The 17,149-nt window shown below is 40.2% G+C and overlaps 2 protein-coding genes and 1 long non-coding RNA gene across 3 annotated transcripts in view; 1 reads left to right on the top strand and 2 right to left on the bottom strand.

The window, feature by feature from the left end:
• The window catches only part of LOC147874388 (uncharacterized), a 117,301-nt gene that overhangs the window by 30,127 nt on the left and 70,025 nt on the right, over positions 1 to 17,149 (top strand). The gene's annotated exons all lie outside the window — the stretch shown is intronic.
• Positions 1,224 to 2,088, bottom strand: LOC147874393 (uncharacterized). The gene is made up of 3 exons (XR_015534306.1): positions 1,982 to 2,088; positions 1,717 to 1,819; positions 1,224 to 1,249 (listed from the first exon to the last, which is right to left on the bottom strand). It is a non-coding gene; the product is annotated as an uncharacterized LOC147874393 (long non-coding RNA).
• On the bottom strand, positions 7,878 to 15,611 carry LOC147874392 (eukaryotic translation initiation factor 4 gamma 3-like). The gene is made up of 10 exons (XM_087345973.1): positions 14,880 to 15,611; positions 14,206 to 14,281; positions 13,327 to 13,473; positions 12,135 to 12,208; positions 11,286 to 11,429; positions 10,547 to 10,684; positions 10,211 to 10,426; positions 9,561 to 9,625; positions 8,665 to 8,945; positions 7,878 to 7,888 (listed from the first exon to the last, which is right to left on the bottom strand). The coding sequence occupies exons 1-10, from the start codon at positions 14,904 to 14,906 to the stop codon at positions 7,878 to 7,880; spliced, it is 1,179 nt and encodes a 392-aa protein (XP_087202099.1). The 5' UTR covers positions 14,907 to 15,611.

Here is a 17,149-nt window from a genome sequence, read left to right as displayed (position 1 = left end):
ATGTAATACCCACCTATCATATATTAGCCAACATAGACATATGCTTATTTTGCATGCATCGCGTTAAAGAGCAAATGAGCATAAGAACAAGTCATTTGTCTTTTATCTTTGAGTGCGCTTAGTACAGCTTAGGTCGTTGCAAATATTCCGTCCCACTCAGAGGCCACGCACAAAACGTCGGAACAGTTTATTATTCTCACGGTCGGCAATTGTCAGCCCCGCGACAACCCAAAGGTCGGAGAATCACCCCTTGTCGGCTGTCCGCGAATGCTTATCCGAATCACTCCGTATCTGGCGGCCATAGTCGATCGTGATCCTGGTTTTTTGTGGGCTGCGGGGCGAAGTTCCCGCCCTCTCTCTCTGCGTTCAGTCTGTTTCTGGGGCCCACCTAGCCTTGTATCCCGTGACCACCGAGGGTAAAGCAGGCCGCAGCGTGAAGACGCTTGAGCACAGGAACAATTATCGCATCAACGAATTATCTGAGGCAGAATTGGATTCAACGCCAGAAAATTCTCTAACTTAACGAAAGTAAAACCACGAAGTACTCAAGACAAAGCTGAGAGGTTATCCAAGCGATTTTCAGTTCGAATCTCGTTCAAAGACACAATCCCCACCTTGTGGAAGGCAAAATCCTTAGCAGTTCCTAAAATCCATTTACACATTCGCCCTGTCCCATTCACAATTCATAACAAACTTAGCATCCGCCATTCGAAGCCGCCTGTCAGATTAATGAAAATCTGTGGCTCCATATTCTAAAAGAAAAAATAGATACAATTCCTGTCCCCTCTTAAAACACGCCCAAAATATCGGCTTCATCCAATCGCAGTAAACTAACATGTTGGCACCGGCTAACCCCAGCTTCCTTGTTCTTCTCAGTTACTTTAAAGCAGGCACAGAATGTACTCCCGCGATCCATCATTCATAACCATCCTGTCATATTTAAATAATGGATACGCAACATTATCAGTTGATAGAGCGTTGAAGGAACAAGAATAAACACTACCTTATAAGTCGTGGTGAACGCCTTCTAACTGGTTTACCCATCAAACTACGTGTATCTCAGCCCTCGTGGCCAATGTCCGCAGTCAAGGAGGCCGTGGGGGTGGAAACTTCGAAGTCCTCCCTCTGTAGGCCTCATCTCCGCCTGGACCAGCAGCTTCAGGGCTCTGACGTCACCCCAGAGAACAGCCTAATTTCTCGATTTTGAGGCGAAAAATCCAATTGTCGGGAGTTGGTAGTCAGTCCAGTGCTTCAAAAACATTCGAGTGCACAAGAACTTGTCAGTGGGGCGCATTTTCATACACTTTTTATTCTTATCCACCAAACTACGTGCTTTATTCATCCGCCGGTCGAATGCGGTTAATTATATTACCACAAAAACCTTTCCGATATTTGGGTAACCCTACAAATTGTACGGCACTTTACTTTTGAGACATCTGGTGGCATCCGTGTTAGTCGACAGAACGAAGCTAGTTTTGTGTTTCCAAACAATAAAATAGGATTTATCAATGGATTTAATGCTCGGAGCTTCTGAAAGTGCGTCGTTAAATAAACTATGAATAAACAAAAAATCATAGTTCTCTATAACCACACAGAGTCAGCAGATTAATTCGGAAACACCCGGTAGCTTATGGTCCTCATCATTAAACGTGCGTCCTTTAATACACCCGTGAAATTACGGGAATACATGTACAGTTTAAGTAAAGTAAAACTTACGGATGCCGATCTTATGGAATGGACCCACATAGACTGCTTTACCCAGGCTCTGTGCCCCTCTGGGAATTGCTCTTCCTAATGAAACATCTCATGTGCAATAATTCTGGAAGCATTGGCAGTAGTTACATAATAAAATACATTAACAGGCTTAGGTAGACACTGCAAAACTTGCTGGGAGGTCAGAATTTCAGAGTAAACCTCTCAGTACATGAGCAGACAACTTGAAACTTCCGTCCCAGCAAATGCGACATTGCAAAACACTTACAAAGAGCACAGTTTGTATTTACAAAGAAGACTTCATTTCATGAACCTTGTACATGCTCGCTTGATAATTGAAGGGTCTTTTAAACTGAGGTGCTCTCGTGTCTGCCTGCTTTGCCAGGCTTCAGTCTGCAATAAGCACGCTGTTCCATACCATTAAAGCTTGTGATTTGTACTACAGCACACCACGTGGGATGACATCAGGTCAAAGGCGGTACTTCTGCCGTACTTGCTGCTTCTCGATGACAACATTGTCGATGATGATGATGAAGACCCTCAGTTACTAGGCACTCAGCCTCACTTTCAAGGTCAGTACAAAAATTTGCAACATTTAATTTGTGTTGCATGGGAATAATGTTTAATTTTTGACGTTCTATTACTTTTAGAAAAGGTGCTGAACCTGAGGGCCATGTTGCCTTCAAGTAACATAATAATATAAATGTCGCTGTTTTGATTAGGCCTTCGCTGATATTTGTGCACTGTAACTCTGGTATGATTCAACATTCACACTTCCTTATTCTTTAACTTGCTTAATGCATATAAATGGCAGGTATTAGCAAAATAATGGTCATGACTGTGAACTGCAGACTGATATCAGTAACATAATGGGTTGTTAACTTCTTGAAGTACAGTCTCTTCTAGAAGCTGAGCATTTACTCAGCTAGTCCAGACATTAGCCATTTGTAACATTTTTTAACATACGAGAACTTTTCCAGTGAGGCGCTTCTAGCACCCCACCTGCCCTCCAATATATTTGCAGCTGTTTGATGTCTGGACATCCTTTCATTCCGCAGGGGATGGGCCACTTAGCATGTTGAAAATGTTTAAACATACCTTTTAAGAAGGTGGCTGTCCTGTGGGTTGTAATGCTGTCATATTGTAGAAGATTACAGACGTTTCAGAGGTGCATGCTACCTCCATTATCAGGGAGATTATGATGCAGGCAGCAAGCACCTCTGAAATGTGGTTAAACTTCTGCCACATGATGGCATGACAGCCCACAAGAAACACATCTTCATATTCATGACTGTGAGGACCTGAAATTATACGTTAATAAATTTATGTTGAGTGAGGTCTGATGTTGGACACTGAGATAGGCTGTATTGAACATTCAGAGTCAGACACAACACAGAGAGTTGTTTAATTTTCGTGAGCTTGGTCTTTGTTTTACATTGAAGGTACAATTTTATCATCATGTTTTCAGAGACATAACATTTGTGTTGTCTTATAAACACTGCAGTAAGGATATTTCGGTACATTTTAATTTGCCTGCTTTGATGTGACTTCTGTAATATGTATTGCAGTTTCTCATCTGTTTCACCTCCTTTGGACGAAATCCACGAGCAGCGCCCAACCACAGTGATAACAACCTCCATTGGTTTTTAAGCTTGTATCTGATATATGCAGTGTAAATTATAAAGTTAGGTAATGATGCTTTTTATTATTGCCTCACACAATCAGTGATATTTTATTACATATGTTTGAAAAATTGACAAGAAACCAACAAACTGCTTAGAAGATAAATGGCTACAGGCTTCAACCAGTTTTAGGCTCTACCAAAAATTATTATTATGGAATGGATTTTGTGTTTTCTGTCACAATAATATACATCAGTGAACAAAATTATGTGATGTTAAATGTAATACATTACAATAAAATCCTCTCGGGCTATCAGCCACGTCAACTGGTTAACCAGTTGATGCGGCTGATAGCCCGAGAGGATTTTATTGTACACAGTCGCCATGAAAGCTGAAGAACATGCATATATTACATTACATTTACAGATTGAGATTAAAGATACACTTTTGGTCATATTTGGAACGTTGAATTTATTCCCATAAGTATAATTCCATCATGGCAGGCTGTATTCATCAACTGACCTTAGAAAATGTCCACAGAGCTCATTTGGTTAGTTGCCGAGTTCTCAATGTGGGGGCTCGGGTTGAAACCCAAGACAGTCCATGTAGGATTTATGGTGGGCAAAATGACACAGAACACTCTTCTCAGATATTTCGTTCACTCAGACTCTAGATTAATTGTGTCCGTTGCTTCGCATTATTTGTGGGCTGTAAGATCAGGTTTCTATGGGACGCATTTCCAGACAGGCAGTTGCTTCCCTTCACGATAATAACAGTAATGCAGAACGTTGCAGTATTAGAATAAAAACGATACAGAATTAAAATCAATAATTTAAAATATGGGATGGGCTGTGGATTGTATAAAATCTATTGTTGCTGTGTGAAATGTGGTTCTGATGTTTCTCCCTTATAATGCTAAAAGTAAACTTGGGACCAGCTTTACATGGAGCATTAAACATTTATTATTATGGGGTGGTCATTTATTATTTCTTATTGTAATATATGTTTAGTGTTTGCTTGTATACTGCTGTTCCGCTGGCCCAGTGTGTGTTGTGATCATCAGCGGTGTACCGATGTTCTAGTTCTGTGTTGACTACAGTGGTATTCTGTGATAATGGGCCAGTTCCTGGTTTCCTGACTCGTGTTCTACCTTAATCCTATAAAATTGTTGCAGTAATCATTTGACAGTGCCCATAACAGAAATATTAACCAGCCATGTGGAGGGTAACACCAGTGCACTGATAAATGTAATTCTGCAAACCCTCCCTCACTGGGAGAGCTCGCAGTTCGAAAGCAGCCAGGAAGAAGTTGAGCAGTTTACCCAAAGTCTTATTAAGTGTTGTCAAAAACTACAGTGAACTAAGGGAGTGAATAAAAGACCAGGGAACAGCTGTGTTGCCACGTATATTTTGTTAGATGCTTGTTTTCCATTTTCTTTCTTGAAAGTCAGTTGTGATTGGTGTTTAGTATCTGGGGAGTGTTCACACTGAAGCAATTGAAACTGAACCAAATCAGGTCACACCGGACTTGAAACTTCCTGGTATCCCACTGAACCAACTCTTGGTTGCTGAGTTCATCATTAAATTATATTCCAGATCGCTGTTTACACTGTAGAACTCTGAATTATTTATTTTTAAAGCAGATTGTGTTTGTAGGTGTCACTAGGTCTGTTCCGTTTATGTGTTAGAGAGTTGCGTAATGATACTTCAATTAACAAAGTTAACGTGCTTTGTGTGTGTTACCTACTCAGCTATGAGTATATGTTCTTCGATACTGGGAGTGCCGTGAATAAAACACGTTAAAGAGACCTCTATCTAACATTGGACGAGCCTTTTAAATGAGGTGAATTATGCAGTGACAGTGCGTATTAATTTGATTTTGAGTAATCAAATAACTTGTGTCTTTGATGTCAGCACGGAATAATTAGTCTGTAGTGCCATGATGATACTGTATGTGTAAGTGAAATATTTATTAGTGTCGTGATTTTAGATCTTGTGATTCAAAGTGGCAAGCCAGATAATCATTATTTTATTACGGTCGTTAAAGAGGACTAATTGTTTATATTTATAAACATGCAAGCCGACTCCAGTGAGAAGTTAGCAGAACACTGAGATAGGCTTTCATACTTGTATGATAAAATAAAAAACAAAAATTGCTTGCATCATCACAACCTCAAATCCTACATAGAACGAAAGATAACTGGTAATAAGACAAATGCAGAGGAGTGCGTTGTTAAACTGTGGGCCAAATTAAACATGTCTTAAATAAGCGAAAAGTGATTAAAATTTTGAGATTTTTGGGTAGTTTTGGATCTCCAATAAGAACACGTATTCAGAGTTTCAGTCATGTAGTGCAAGTAGCAGCGATCATCTGTTATCTTGAGAATGTTGAAATAAAAAATGTTCCCCCACACCAGACTATTATTGCTAAATATTTCAGTACACACACTCGTGTATTTGCGATACCAAGTGAAAGTATTCTGTCTTTTTTTATTTACATTTATTCAGCATGCCCCATTACAAGATTGCAATATTACATGCATTAATATAAAACACTTCAATAGAGTATACAACTCTAATATCATGATCCATTGCCACCGTTTGCACCTATGTTCCTGTGCTAAACTGTATTATAATCAGTGGATTCAATGAATGTATTAAAATGACCTAAAAATTTCTGAACAATTTCTTCATGCAACAATGGCCATGTGCCGCCATTCCTGACTATTGCATCTATTAAGTTGTTGTAGTTTTTCGCAGTCATAGATGAGGTGATCCACTGTTTGTGCTGCTTTCAGGCATGAGCATGTTGGGTCGTCAATGATTCCAAACCTGTGTAGATATGATTTGTTTTTGCCATGTCCAGTCGTCATTGCTGCCAGTTCAGGACTTATTACAATATTTAGCTTCATTGTTTGTCGCACTGACGGGAAGAATTTCTTGCACACTGCTCCTTTATTGGTGGCGCTCCACTCATTTTGCCATTTTATAATCCCTTCCTCCTTTGTTTCTTTAATAATTGTACTTTTAGGCTTCTTTGCATGTACTACATTTCCACCATCTTCTGCTGCTGCCTTCGCTAATCTGTCCGCTATTTCATTACCGAAAATTCTGATGTGTGCTTTGATCCACCCAAAATGAATAGTCCAATTTTGATCTTTGAGATTCCTTAATCTCTTTCTTATCTCAGATATTACAAAGCCATGTTTGAAGTTGTATTTTAGTAGATCGAGAGAAACTTGACTATCTGTGTACGCCGCTACTATTCTTTCCTCAATGCTGATTTCCCTTAAAGTTGTTACTGCATCCAAGGCCTCTAGAATTCAGATCTGCTCAGCTTGATTGTTTGAGCAGTGATCGGGTAACTTGGTTTTTAAGCTATGAATTAGTTCTCCATTTTTGAAGATAACAGCGGCAGCACTCACCTTTCCCTGGTGTTTACTTCCATCTGTATAGATTTCCACAGTGTGTTAATTGAAGTCTTTCACTTCATCAAGAGTTATTCTTTCCGCTTGATGAGACCATTCCTTCTTGTTTAATGGTGCTCCGTACTCGGTAGAGTCATCTTTCAGTCTGTGTATAGTTTTATTTATCTGCACTGCTTCTTCGATAGTAATGCAGATAGGATATTCTGTCTTCCTGGTCTTTTCGAAGTGTGCATTTGTCAGTAGTGAGCGACCAGCCCACTGCCTCTGCCAAATTTCTACTCAATCCTTATCTTTGTCTGCTATAGCCATCTAGTAGGAATCAGGAGAGACTTGTGTGAGAAATGACCAGGGAGTTTTGCTTAGGAAACATCTCGTTCATTGTTTTTTGTGCCATAAATCTACGGCATGGGACCGCCGGCTTTAATTCCCTTCCGAAGGAAGTTGTTCTATGGATTTTTATCACCCCTTAAAATTCCATCAACCTCAGCAGTGTTTGAACTCGCGTACCTTGGGTCCAGTGGCGACGACATTAACCACTAGTGCAATGAGGGCGACAAGTTCGTTGAAATATTACTTTGCCAAAATAATAACAGGAAAGTTTATGAACATGTTTTTTATTTAATATTCTTAAATATATTAATTAGAAACAATTCAGAAAACATTAAATAATTTAACTATTTAACAAAAAATAAACAATTGAACTATTTTACAAAGAACTAAACTATTTCACTATTTAAATACTGAAGTATTTAACAAAAAAACTAAATAATTTATTTATTTAACAAATGTGAACAATTCAGATATTTAACAAAAAAATGAACAGTCTAACTATTTAAATACTAAACTATTTAACAAAAAATAAACAATTGAACTATTTTACAAAGAACTAAACTATTTCACTATTTAAATACTGAAGTATTTAACAAAAAAAATTAATAATTTATTTATTTAACAAATGTGAACAATTGAGATATTTGAACAGTCAAAGTATTTAACATCCATTCCTTGGAGCCCAGTTGCTTTGCCGGAGTTCGATGACGCCCTCGATCATAAACTTTATTCTGCTAGAGAGCACTGCCTTCTTATTTATTAGTTCCTTAATTGTATGAAGGAACTCAGACAGATCCTGCAAGAAAACAAAAATTTAAAGTCACATTTCATAGGCATAATTAACTTCTTACGCTTATAAGCCTACACATAAAACTAGAAAATTCTGCCACTACTCATGTAGTTCACATAGAACTTGCTGTGTGGGAAGGCGCGTGTAAACTTAAATTGAGAGCTGAAGGTTGCTGTCTCGAACAAAACGTAAGTATGTGTCTCATCTAAACTAAGGCATAAACCGAGATTTTCGGTGGCTGAGCCTAGACATAACTCTTCGATCAGATTCCTGCTTTGTCCTGCCAGGACTGAGTGAATTCTGACATGATTCAGCAGAGGTGATGAGAGGAAACGTAAAAGTCTAACCCAATACTGAGCACGATTCCCGTCGCACTAGACGGGGACAAGTTGAAGCCACGGCATGAGACGTCTTTATATGAAACGTGTAAGAGTGTAGAAGAGTATGAGGAAATTCAGAAGAACATGTCACGGTGATCATTTATCACACAGAAACACTATTCAGAATATTGTCAGCGAGCTCAGAAAGGTATTTCATATCAGAATAGATGCAACATCCTCACGCGTTCTTTACAATGTGCACTTTCAAGCATCGAATCCACCTTCTGTGACAGTTCCCAATTTGACCACCACATGGACTGGAAAGACAGATGGACGAGAAGGTGCGACCAGCCCATAATGCCTTCTCACTATGATTTTGTGCAAAGAATGTATAACAATTAAGAAGACTTGCATGTTACAAAATGGAAGCCAGAAAGTCAGTGAGATCAAAGGGACACTTACTGCTTTTTGCATTGTACCTTCCGTATAAACCTGTGGTCATCATAGAGCCCAAAGGAAGGCAATAAATTACACGGTAGGAGAACTGCAAATTAAAACTAAAAGTATTCCAAAATGAAAACAAACATACTTGGCTCTTGCTCTCGAAATCCTTTCCGGCCGTCATCAGTAGTGTGCAGAGGCACTCCAAGGAATGCTCGTCTTCTTGGGAAAGGAGACGTTTAATGCAATGCTGCATGGTGCTTGTGGCGAGCATTTCTGCTTTATGCAGTTCGCCAATAAACCTGTAACATAGTGAAGAATATATCACTTGGGTTGAGTTAAGACAATAGTAAAAGTCCAAAGAACAGAAGAGAAATGAGGTTCTTTGCCTCTACAAGTTACAGAAAGATTTGTGCCTTAAAATAATGAGAACTTTTGTTTAAATAGATGGAATTTAATCAGTGTCTTGTGTGTGATATATATTTTTGAGGTGAAATATAATAATTCTGTACGTGGTCCTGTAAAAATCTGTATCTGTTTATAAATATAAAACAGCTGAGACCGAATATTGAAAATTTCAAATTAAATAATTATTTTTATGTAATTTGCATTTGATTCTGTATGGAGGTAAGCTATCAGTGCCATTTCACGATGCAAATACCAAGAAGAAGAAATACCGAGGAAGTGGAGACTTTATGATAGTGTGTGATCATGTAAGCAGCAGCATTATGAAGCACATTTAGAAATTGGTCCTGGATTTTGTGGAACACTTGCATACTGGAGGGCAAGAACCCATTAACATTTCAAATTTCCTCTCAGTGTCTTGTCCTAATTCACAACTCTTAAGTTCACTACTTTCAGAGTCACTGATGAATCAAATGTAGAGCTTCAAAATCACAAAGAAAAATGTAAGTTACCTGATGTTTCCTATTGATTTCATTCGTATCCTTCGCAGTTCCTGCTGTAGTTCGGTTTTCTTTGCCTGCAGAAAAAATAAGTAGAAAAGATTAGAAATCGCCTTTTTTGATGGTATCTTGTAAGAGCCCTTCTTTAATGCACAGCTTTCAACATATGTAAGTTTGCATTTTAAAGTTTGTGTCCACGATACTCAGCCGGTCAAGAAGCCCCCTGCCTTTATGCCTCCAAAAGAACGTCATGAGCTAATGAGAAATGTCAAGTGCAGCACGAGTCCATTATTATGAGAGTTTACAACATTTTGAAAAAATGAGTACATTAAGTGCTCATTATAGGAAGTTAAACTAACCTAAGAAGTTAGGAAAATGTTTTTTCATCTTGAGGTACCATTTATATCATAATAATTTAAATTAAGTTTATGTGCGTTCTACAGTCAGTCTTTATCAATTATGTCTCTTTCTTGTCTTTCAAGAAGTCTTAAAACCTGAACAACATATTGAATAATAATTTTTCAAGTGATAGATATTCATCTTGAAGCAAAAATGGAGGAGACATCCTTTCCATTCGATCAAGCAGACGGAGCTATTCCCAATCTGTGGACAGAAGCGTAGTAACACACGACCGTAGACAAAGACATTAGAGAAGAACTTACTGGATCTGCTGTTTCCTGAATCTCTTTCTGTCTGGCTTCTCGATTTATGCCTGATTCAGAATTCTTTTCAAATTCGGCCCGGCATCGACCTAGCAGCAACTTCCTGAAGGTCACCTCTGGTTCATCATTGTTCCCACGCTCTGCCGGAACTTTTATGCCGGAGAGAACCTTGCACATTCGTGCATAAATCTCGGTGAACTTTGGTTCATCAACAGCCTGCACATAAAAACACACAACATTATCACTTTGCTCTCATGTTATATTTATGAAAAACAACTCTGTTGAGCATACGTTACATAAACTAAATTTATGAAATGATGGCCAGCGGTGCCTCACCTTTTCAAATATGAGGTCGATGACGCCCTTCAGGCGATCGCTGCTGTCAATTGGCAGAGCCTGGACCTGGGAAACAAGTTTGTCGAACTTGTCAGGCGTGAGTTTGTTGAGCAAACTGCGAGCCTTCTTTAACAGCTCCTGCAACATCAAGTTCCCTCTCATCATCTGACAGAACGCAAACACAGAAATAAAGCGAAACATGTTTTACTTCCTTAAAGCCTTCATAGAGATGATTAAAACCTAGAGCCAGTTGCTCTGCATGCGCCGTCCAGCCGCGTTTTGTCTACACCGAAGAAGAAGTCTGTTGTCATGAGAAGCCAATGTCTATTGAGAAATATAATTACAATGCATACTCATTATATGCAATTAAAGACTTGGAAAGGTAAACATTGCTTCTAAAATAAAAGAGTAAGCAAAAAGAAAGTTTATTTTTTAGAGTGGCAAAGTTCCAATAAGAAGTGATGAGGAAATTAGGAGGAGACGAATTCCGGAAATGCTTGCAGCTTCTCAGATGGAAATGTCTGATCTTTAAGAGCATCAAGATTAAAATATAGACCTACAATTTTGCCTGTTCCTTAATTTGGTGATGAACCTTCACTTACAATAAGCCACCTAGTTAGTTAGAGTAGACGTGTTTCTTAGCGCAGGACTGTTCCTTTCAGCCATCTTGCATTGGGGCAGATACAGCATTATTGACTGTTTCCAGGATCCTGTCCTTAATTGAATGCCAGGAACATACCTGAGTCTGGGCAGCCTGCTCGTTGTTGGTCGCCGGCTTCCTTCGCCCAGGTCGCCAGGCGTTTTCAGCTCTCGACAGTTTTACCTCAGTGAGCTTGATTTCAATGATGTTCTTTGTTTCAGTGGCTGGCCTTGATGCAGGCTGCTGTGAATGACACCAAAGCAACACAACATTAACCAAAAGTGTTCACTCTTAAATGTTGTTTTTATCACAGTTTTACGTACAATTTTTCCATTTTTTGGCTTTAATCATGCATTTAATACATTACTCGATGCTTCCTACAGCTCAGATAATAAGAGACCTGTATGTATAAAGCCCTAAACAGTAAATGACTGAAATTAGGCTCCAGGTGTTGTGTTCATCACCTCTCACAAAAAATACAACACTTCTTCTGCTGCAGTTGACATAGAACTGTTCACTTTATTATTTTCTATCACAGTTTATATGTTCACAAATGCATCACCAGTGAAAGATGATACACCCAAATTATGCTATTTCATCCGTAAAAGCCTTGGGTACCCTCTCTTTTGACAGAGAGTACTCGTGTCCGACCCCATCGACATCGCGAGTCACCGAGTAACTGCCATAAGCTATACTTCGTCCTACAAACTACACTCTGACAGCTACAGATGAAATCCTTCTCCTCCTCTTCAACAAATGATTCAGTCGGAAATGGATTTGACTTCTCACTTTTATTTACACGCCTTAGAAAGCACTTACCTCTTCATTTTTCCAATATCTGACAATTTTCAGTTACTGTTTAGTATTTATGATTTCAAGGAATCGTTCATTAATGCACAGAATAACTCTGAGCCATGCCCCACAATGCAACAGAAAGTTTAAACGTACCTGATTTTTGTCATTCTTCATTGACAGTGAGATCTCCTGTTGCAGCTTCTCAATGTGTTGCCTTGCAGCAAATTCTGTAACAATCGATAATTATTTTAGATAGTAAAATTACTCTTTTGACTATATGTTAACAAACAAGAAAGTTTGTCTTTCGAAACTGTTACGAATGTAAAGATGGAAAAAGACGAGAGGGTTTTCCGAAGACCAGAAACCCATGTCTCATGCAGCAGAAGGAGTAGTCGGAGACTCTATTTATAAACTCCATCCTGAAATATGTTCATTCAGAACATGAAAATTTAAAGTCCTTATGTGACATTAAAACTGGCAAGATCTCATTACGACAGCCAATACACATCCACAATTAAGAACAGTGTTGCCAGTTAGACGTAATTCCAATAGGATTTTGTAGTGTTTAGTTAGGACTCGCAGACTGCGCATTGGGAAACTCTTGTCTAAGTAATAAATGCATGTCAATACGAAGGCAGCGTCTGCTTCGGTGTTCACACAGAAGTGGAGGAATCTAATTGTGGGTACAATCAAACAAAGTTGCTCCTCATCACTAATGTCCGAAATACAAAGAATTTTGTGGTTTTTGAAAAGGAGACATGACCGTACCAAATCAGAACCACGGTCTAAAAAATAATGTGAGGAATGTTTGTAACCAAACAATTCAGTCTGCTGCTTTGCCCTTTCATCTGCTATATATAATTAAGGTTAAGTGACACAGAAATAATTATGGCTCTTTTAATGTAGTGGCGTACAATTTGTCTCACATTTTAAGTGCAGAACGCAGACACACATTGTTTTAGAACAAGATTGTGTGGGCCTTAGGTGTAAAGAGTGGCAGCTGATAATGTTGGAAATTATCCCACATTTCGACTAACAATGGAGTTGCCTTCTTCAGGTTAGAGATTGCAACCGAAATGTTTTGTGAAATGGATAATTTCAAACTTTAATGCCTTTCACCTCCTAAGGCTCGAGTTCAAAATATGAGAGCAAACTCTCTTCTTCTTTGGGTACATAAATTAGTCTGCAACTCAGGGCGAAGGTAACTGGAACAAAATGCCTAGGAGAATATCTGGATATCTCATGAGACATGCAGGAACATGGTAATGAACAGAATTTCATACTGAGGCAATTTGCAGCCTGTAATCTTTGACTTAGTACTTAAATAGAATGAGAGCAAACATACTTTCTGCTTGCAGCTCCTTGATCTGCTCAGCCTGCAGATTTCTTTCCTTCCTTAGCTTTTCCTTCTCCTCTCTGACGGCTCGGAGACTGACTTTGTGTTTCTCCCCTTGCCGGCGCTCGAACAAGATTTGGTTTTTGAGCTCCGTGTCTGTAACAATTCACGACTGCATCAAATGGTCTGTTAAATTCCTCATGTGACGTTATTTCAAGAAACAGCGTCAGGAGTTAAGTATTACTAAGAAAAGAAAAGAGTTTGTTTAGTTAAAAAAAATGAACTTTAATAAGAGTTTGTAATTTTGAAATTGCATTTTTCTTGCCCGTGATCAAAGTCCAAATTCAGTTTAAGAGTCACTTCCAGTTGGAAAAACCAGTGTCTCTTACGCAATGCATTACTGATTGCTATTTGCAGTGTTTAAAACTGGGATTTGCATGCTGGTCACCGGAAAACATTCTTCTTAACGAAGACGTCGTTAAACAGCCTGGCTCTCATCGAGTCTTCCCGAAAGAGGGATGGGTGTCTACCCTGGGGGACCATCAGACAGACCTCCTCCTCGTCACTTGTGACTGAGGCGCAAGGTACACGTGGACACAAAATTAATCTTGGTCTCAACTCTCAGAGAGCAAAGTAAACGTACATAATTCACTAGAAAATGATTCTTTGAAGTCCAGCAAATTTAAAATGTCTGAGAATGACTATTAAAAAAGCAAAATTGCAATGCATGTAACATTTCTTGGTTTTCCTTCTGACAAAATCACTTAAAATAATGAAGAGTTGCTGGAAGTCTGGGGGGCATATCTGGACATCTAGAAAGACGTACATAAACATAATACTGACTGTACTCCACAACTTACTGCATGCACGGAATTAAACGACACTTACTCTCTGCTGCCAGCATCCTGATCCTGTTCATCAAGAAGCAAGTGATCCTCGTGTCTTCTGTTTCAGCAGGGTTTACCTGAGGACAGACAAAAAATGAGTCATTTTATAGTCCAAGAATTCTCTGCAACTTCATGAGGTTAATATTTATTATGAAATTGTTGTCCCAGTCACACACAAATCGCATGTGCCTTTGCTGTTTGTGCTGTACTGCTATCGATTTTCGTTTCTGCCAGAAAATATTAAGAAGACCTCACTTATAGAAAGAGAAATTAAGGCTGTGTCAGATAACGAGGGCTTCCTTTTAATGAATGATTTACCTTTAAAATTAGCATGTTAGGAAACGTTTCAAAGCTTTAATTGCAATATACAAGTCAGTTTATGATTAATCTGTAATACAAGACAACGATCCTGAGAAATTAAGCTGTTCACTCAACAATAACTTTCCTCTAGACGAAAAAATTAAGACTGAAAACAACCTTTAACAATGTCTGAATGTGACGAGTGACCCAGTCATAGGTCCCTATCAGCTGTTTAGCTTAGCCGGAATTCAAGTAACTTTGTTGATGATGGCCGACGTGTGTTGCTGCTAGCATTTGAATTCTTAAGAATGACATAAAATCCCTCAAGATAACGAAATAATAATATTAATAATAAGTAGGAAACCCTTGACTCACCCATTGTGAAGAGCTGGAGACCTCCATGTCGCAGGCAGCAAGATTTGAATAACAAATTAAACAGGTTGCAGGAAAGATTTTCACTATATAGAGAATTATCTTGTTCTAGAAGCTGCTCACACCAAAATACGTTTCACACTGAGGAGAGCCAACCAACCACTGAGTAGAGTAGTACCAACCAACCAAAGAAGCTAACTGAGGGCAGAGGCCTGCGCAAGCGCAAGCATCGTCCCTACCTAGGTGAAACCATTCCTGCGCACAAGACGCATTGCTGGAAATGGTAAACGGTCGTAATATAAGAACGGAAATTTTGCTAACGCTAACGGGGTTTCGTCGTGGCGGGAGCCTCAACCATTCAAACTGGGATTTGTTGCTGCTGATGGGAGGTTATCCTGTCAGGCAAGTTGTCGAAGGAATTTGGTTGGTTGGGTCTCTGGGGTATGAACCCAGAGAGGGAGGGGCCGTTTCGGCTGAAGGCCTCTGCGGCATGGGGGGAAGATCACTTCAGCTGATGGCCTCCATGATCGGGGGGAAGGGTGGCGGGCCGTGCCCCTATTAAGTTATACCCTGGCATTCGCCTTACAACTGAGGAAAGCACGGAAAACCTCAGTCAGGGTAGCCGAGTAGTCTAACCACTCGTTGTGCTGACTTGGCCGTCTTTTGGGGATGGCTTCGGCTGGCCTGCTGAACATCAGTCGCCCTCGGTTGCCCTTGGGTGAACTCTGGCAGCCCTCATTCGGCAGAGTAGAGTAGTGAAAAAAAACCAACCAACCAAAAAGCTAACTGAGGGCGGAGGCCTGCGCAAGCGCAAGCATCGTCCCTACCTAGGTGAAACCATTCCTGCACACAAGGCGCATTGCTGGAAATGGTAAACAGTCTTAATATAAGAAACGGAAATTTTGCTATCGCTAACAGGGTTACGTCGTGGCGGGAGCCTCGACCATTCAAACTGGGATCCGTTGCTGCTGATGGGAGGTCATCCCGTCAGGCAAGTTGTCCAAAGGAATTTGGTTGGTTGGATCTCCGGGGTTTGAACCCAGAGAGGGAGGGGCCGTTTCGGCTGAAGGCCTCTGCGGCATGGGGGGAAGATCACTTCAGCTGATGGCCTCCGTGATCGGGGTGGCGGGCCGTGCCCCTATTAAGTTATACCCTGGCATTCGCCTTACAACTGAGGAAAAGCACGGAAAACCTCAGTCAGGGTAGCCGAGTAGTCTAACCACTCGTGTGCCGACTTGGCCGTCTTTTGGGGACGGCCTCGGCTGGCCTGCTGAACATCGGTCGCCCTCGGTTGCCCTTGGGCGACCTCTGGCAGCCCTCGTTCGACACGAGTCCCACTGGACACAACCAAAAAGCTAACTGAGGGCGGAGGCCTGCGCAAGCGCAAGCATCGTCCTACCTCTCTCCAGGCTGTGCCGGTGGGGATCTCGTCCACTCCCAATCCTCCACTCCTCACTCAGTCTTCCAGTAGAGTAGTGGGGGTGTGGACTGCTATTTATACCTACATAACCTGTGACGCAACAGTCAGTAGAGGGCGTGCAATACGGTTCATTCAGGCGTGCATAAGAAATGAGAAATGAACCTTATGGCATGCCAGCCGAGATTGTTGCGCGTGTTCGTATTTTATATGAGCACCTGCGTTTCATATTTATACATTCTTTGTAGTTAAAGAAATACAAATTGAATTACTCCAAGTTATAATTTTTTGACATTCCATCATAAATGTAAGAAGTCGATTATTGATATTAAATATTTTCTGTGTAAAAGGAAATTAATTTAAAAGTAATGAAATTTTGCAGTTTAATTTGCACTTGTTTAAAAATAACTTCGTGTTTTTTTATACTTGTTCAATTTCAAATTCGATTTTTGAGGGGCCCGGGCAATGTTGAGCCCATCGCCCCTGGGCGAGGGAAAATGTTTTTCCCTTCGACTCCCGATTATTCATTTTGACCAATAAGAGAACGCAGGAAGGCAAGAACTCTGGAAGAAGTGTCCTGAGTTCGATTTCCTTCAAGGGCGGTTCCTTTGGCTCCGAAACTAAGCGAGACAGAAGAAGGGATCAGAGTTTTTTGCTTCGAAGAGGAGATTTCGGAAACGAAGGCCTCGACACTGAGTTCGAGACCCGACAAAGATGGTTTCTGTTGACGGGAAAGCACCCACGAGAAGAAATCGACGCCAAGGCAAAATTCTTTCTTTTCGGAGAGGAAATTACGGGGTCTAAGGTCACGGACACGAATACACAGTCCTCGGTTCGAGTCTCTGTTACGATGTTG

Source organism: Zootermopsis nevadensis, unplaced genomic scaffold (assembly GCF_977971745.1).
Source record: "Zootermopsis nevadensis isolate Lab colony 2312 unplaced genomic scaffold, Znev_1.0 Znev_ptg000009l, whole genome shotgun sequence".
NCBI lineage: Eukaryota > Metazoa > Arthropoda > Insecta > Blattodea > Termopsidae > Zootermopsis > Zootermopsis nevadensis.
This window is presented reverse-complemented; position numbering and strand designations above follow the sequence as displayed.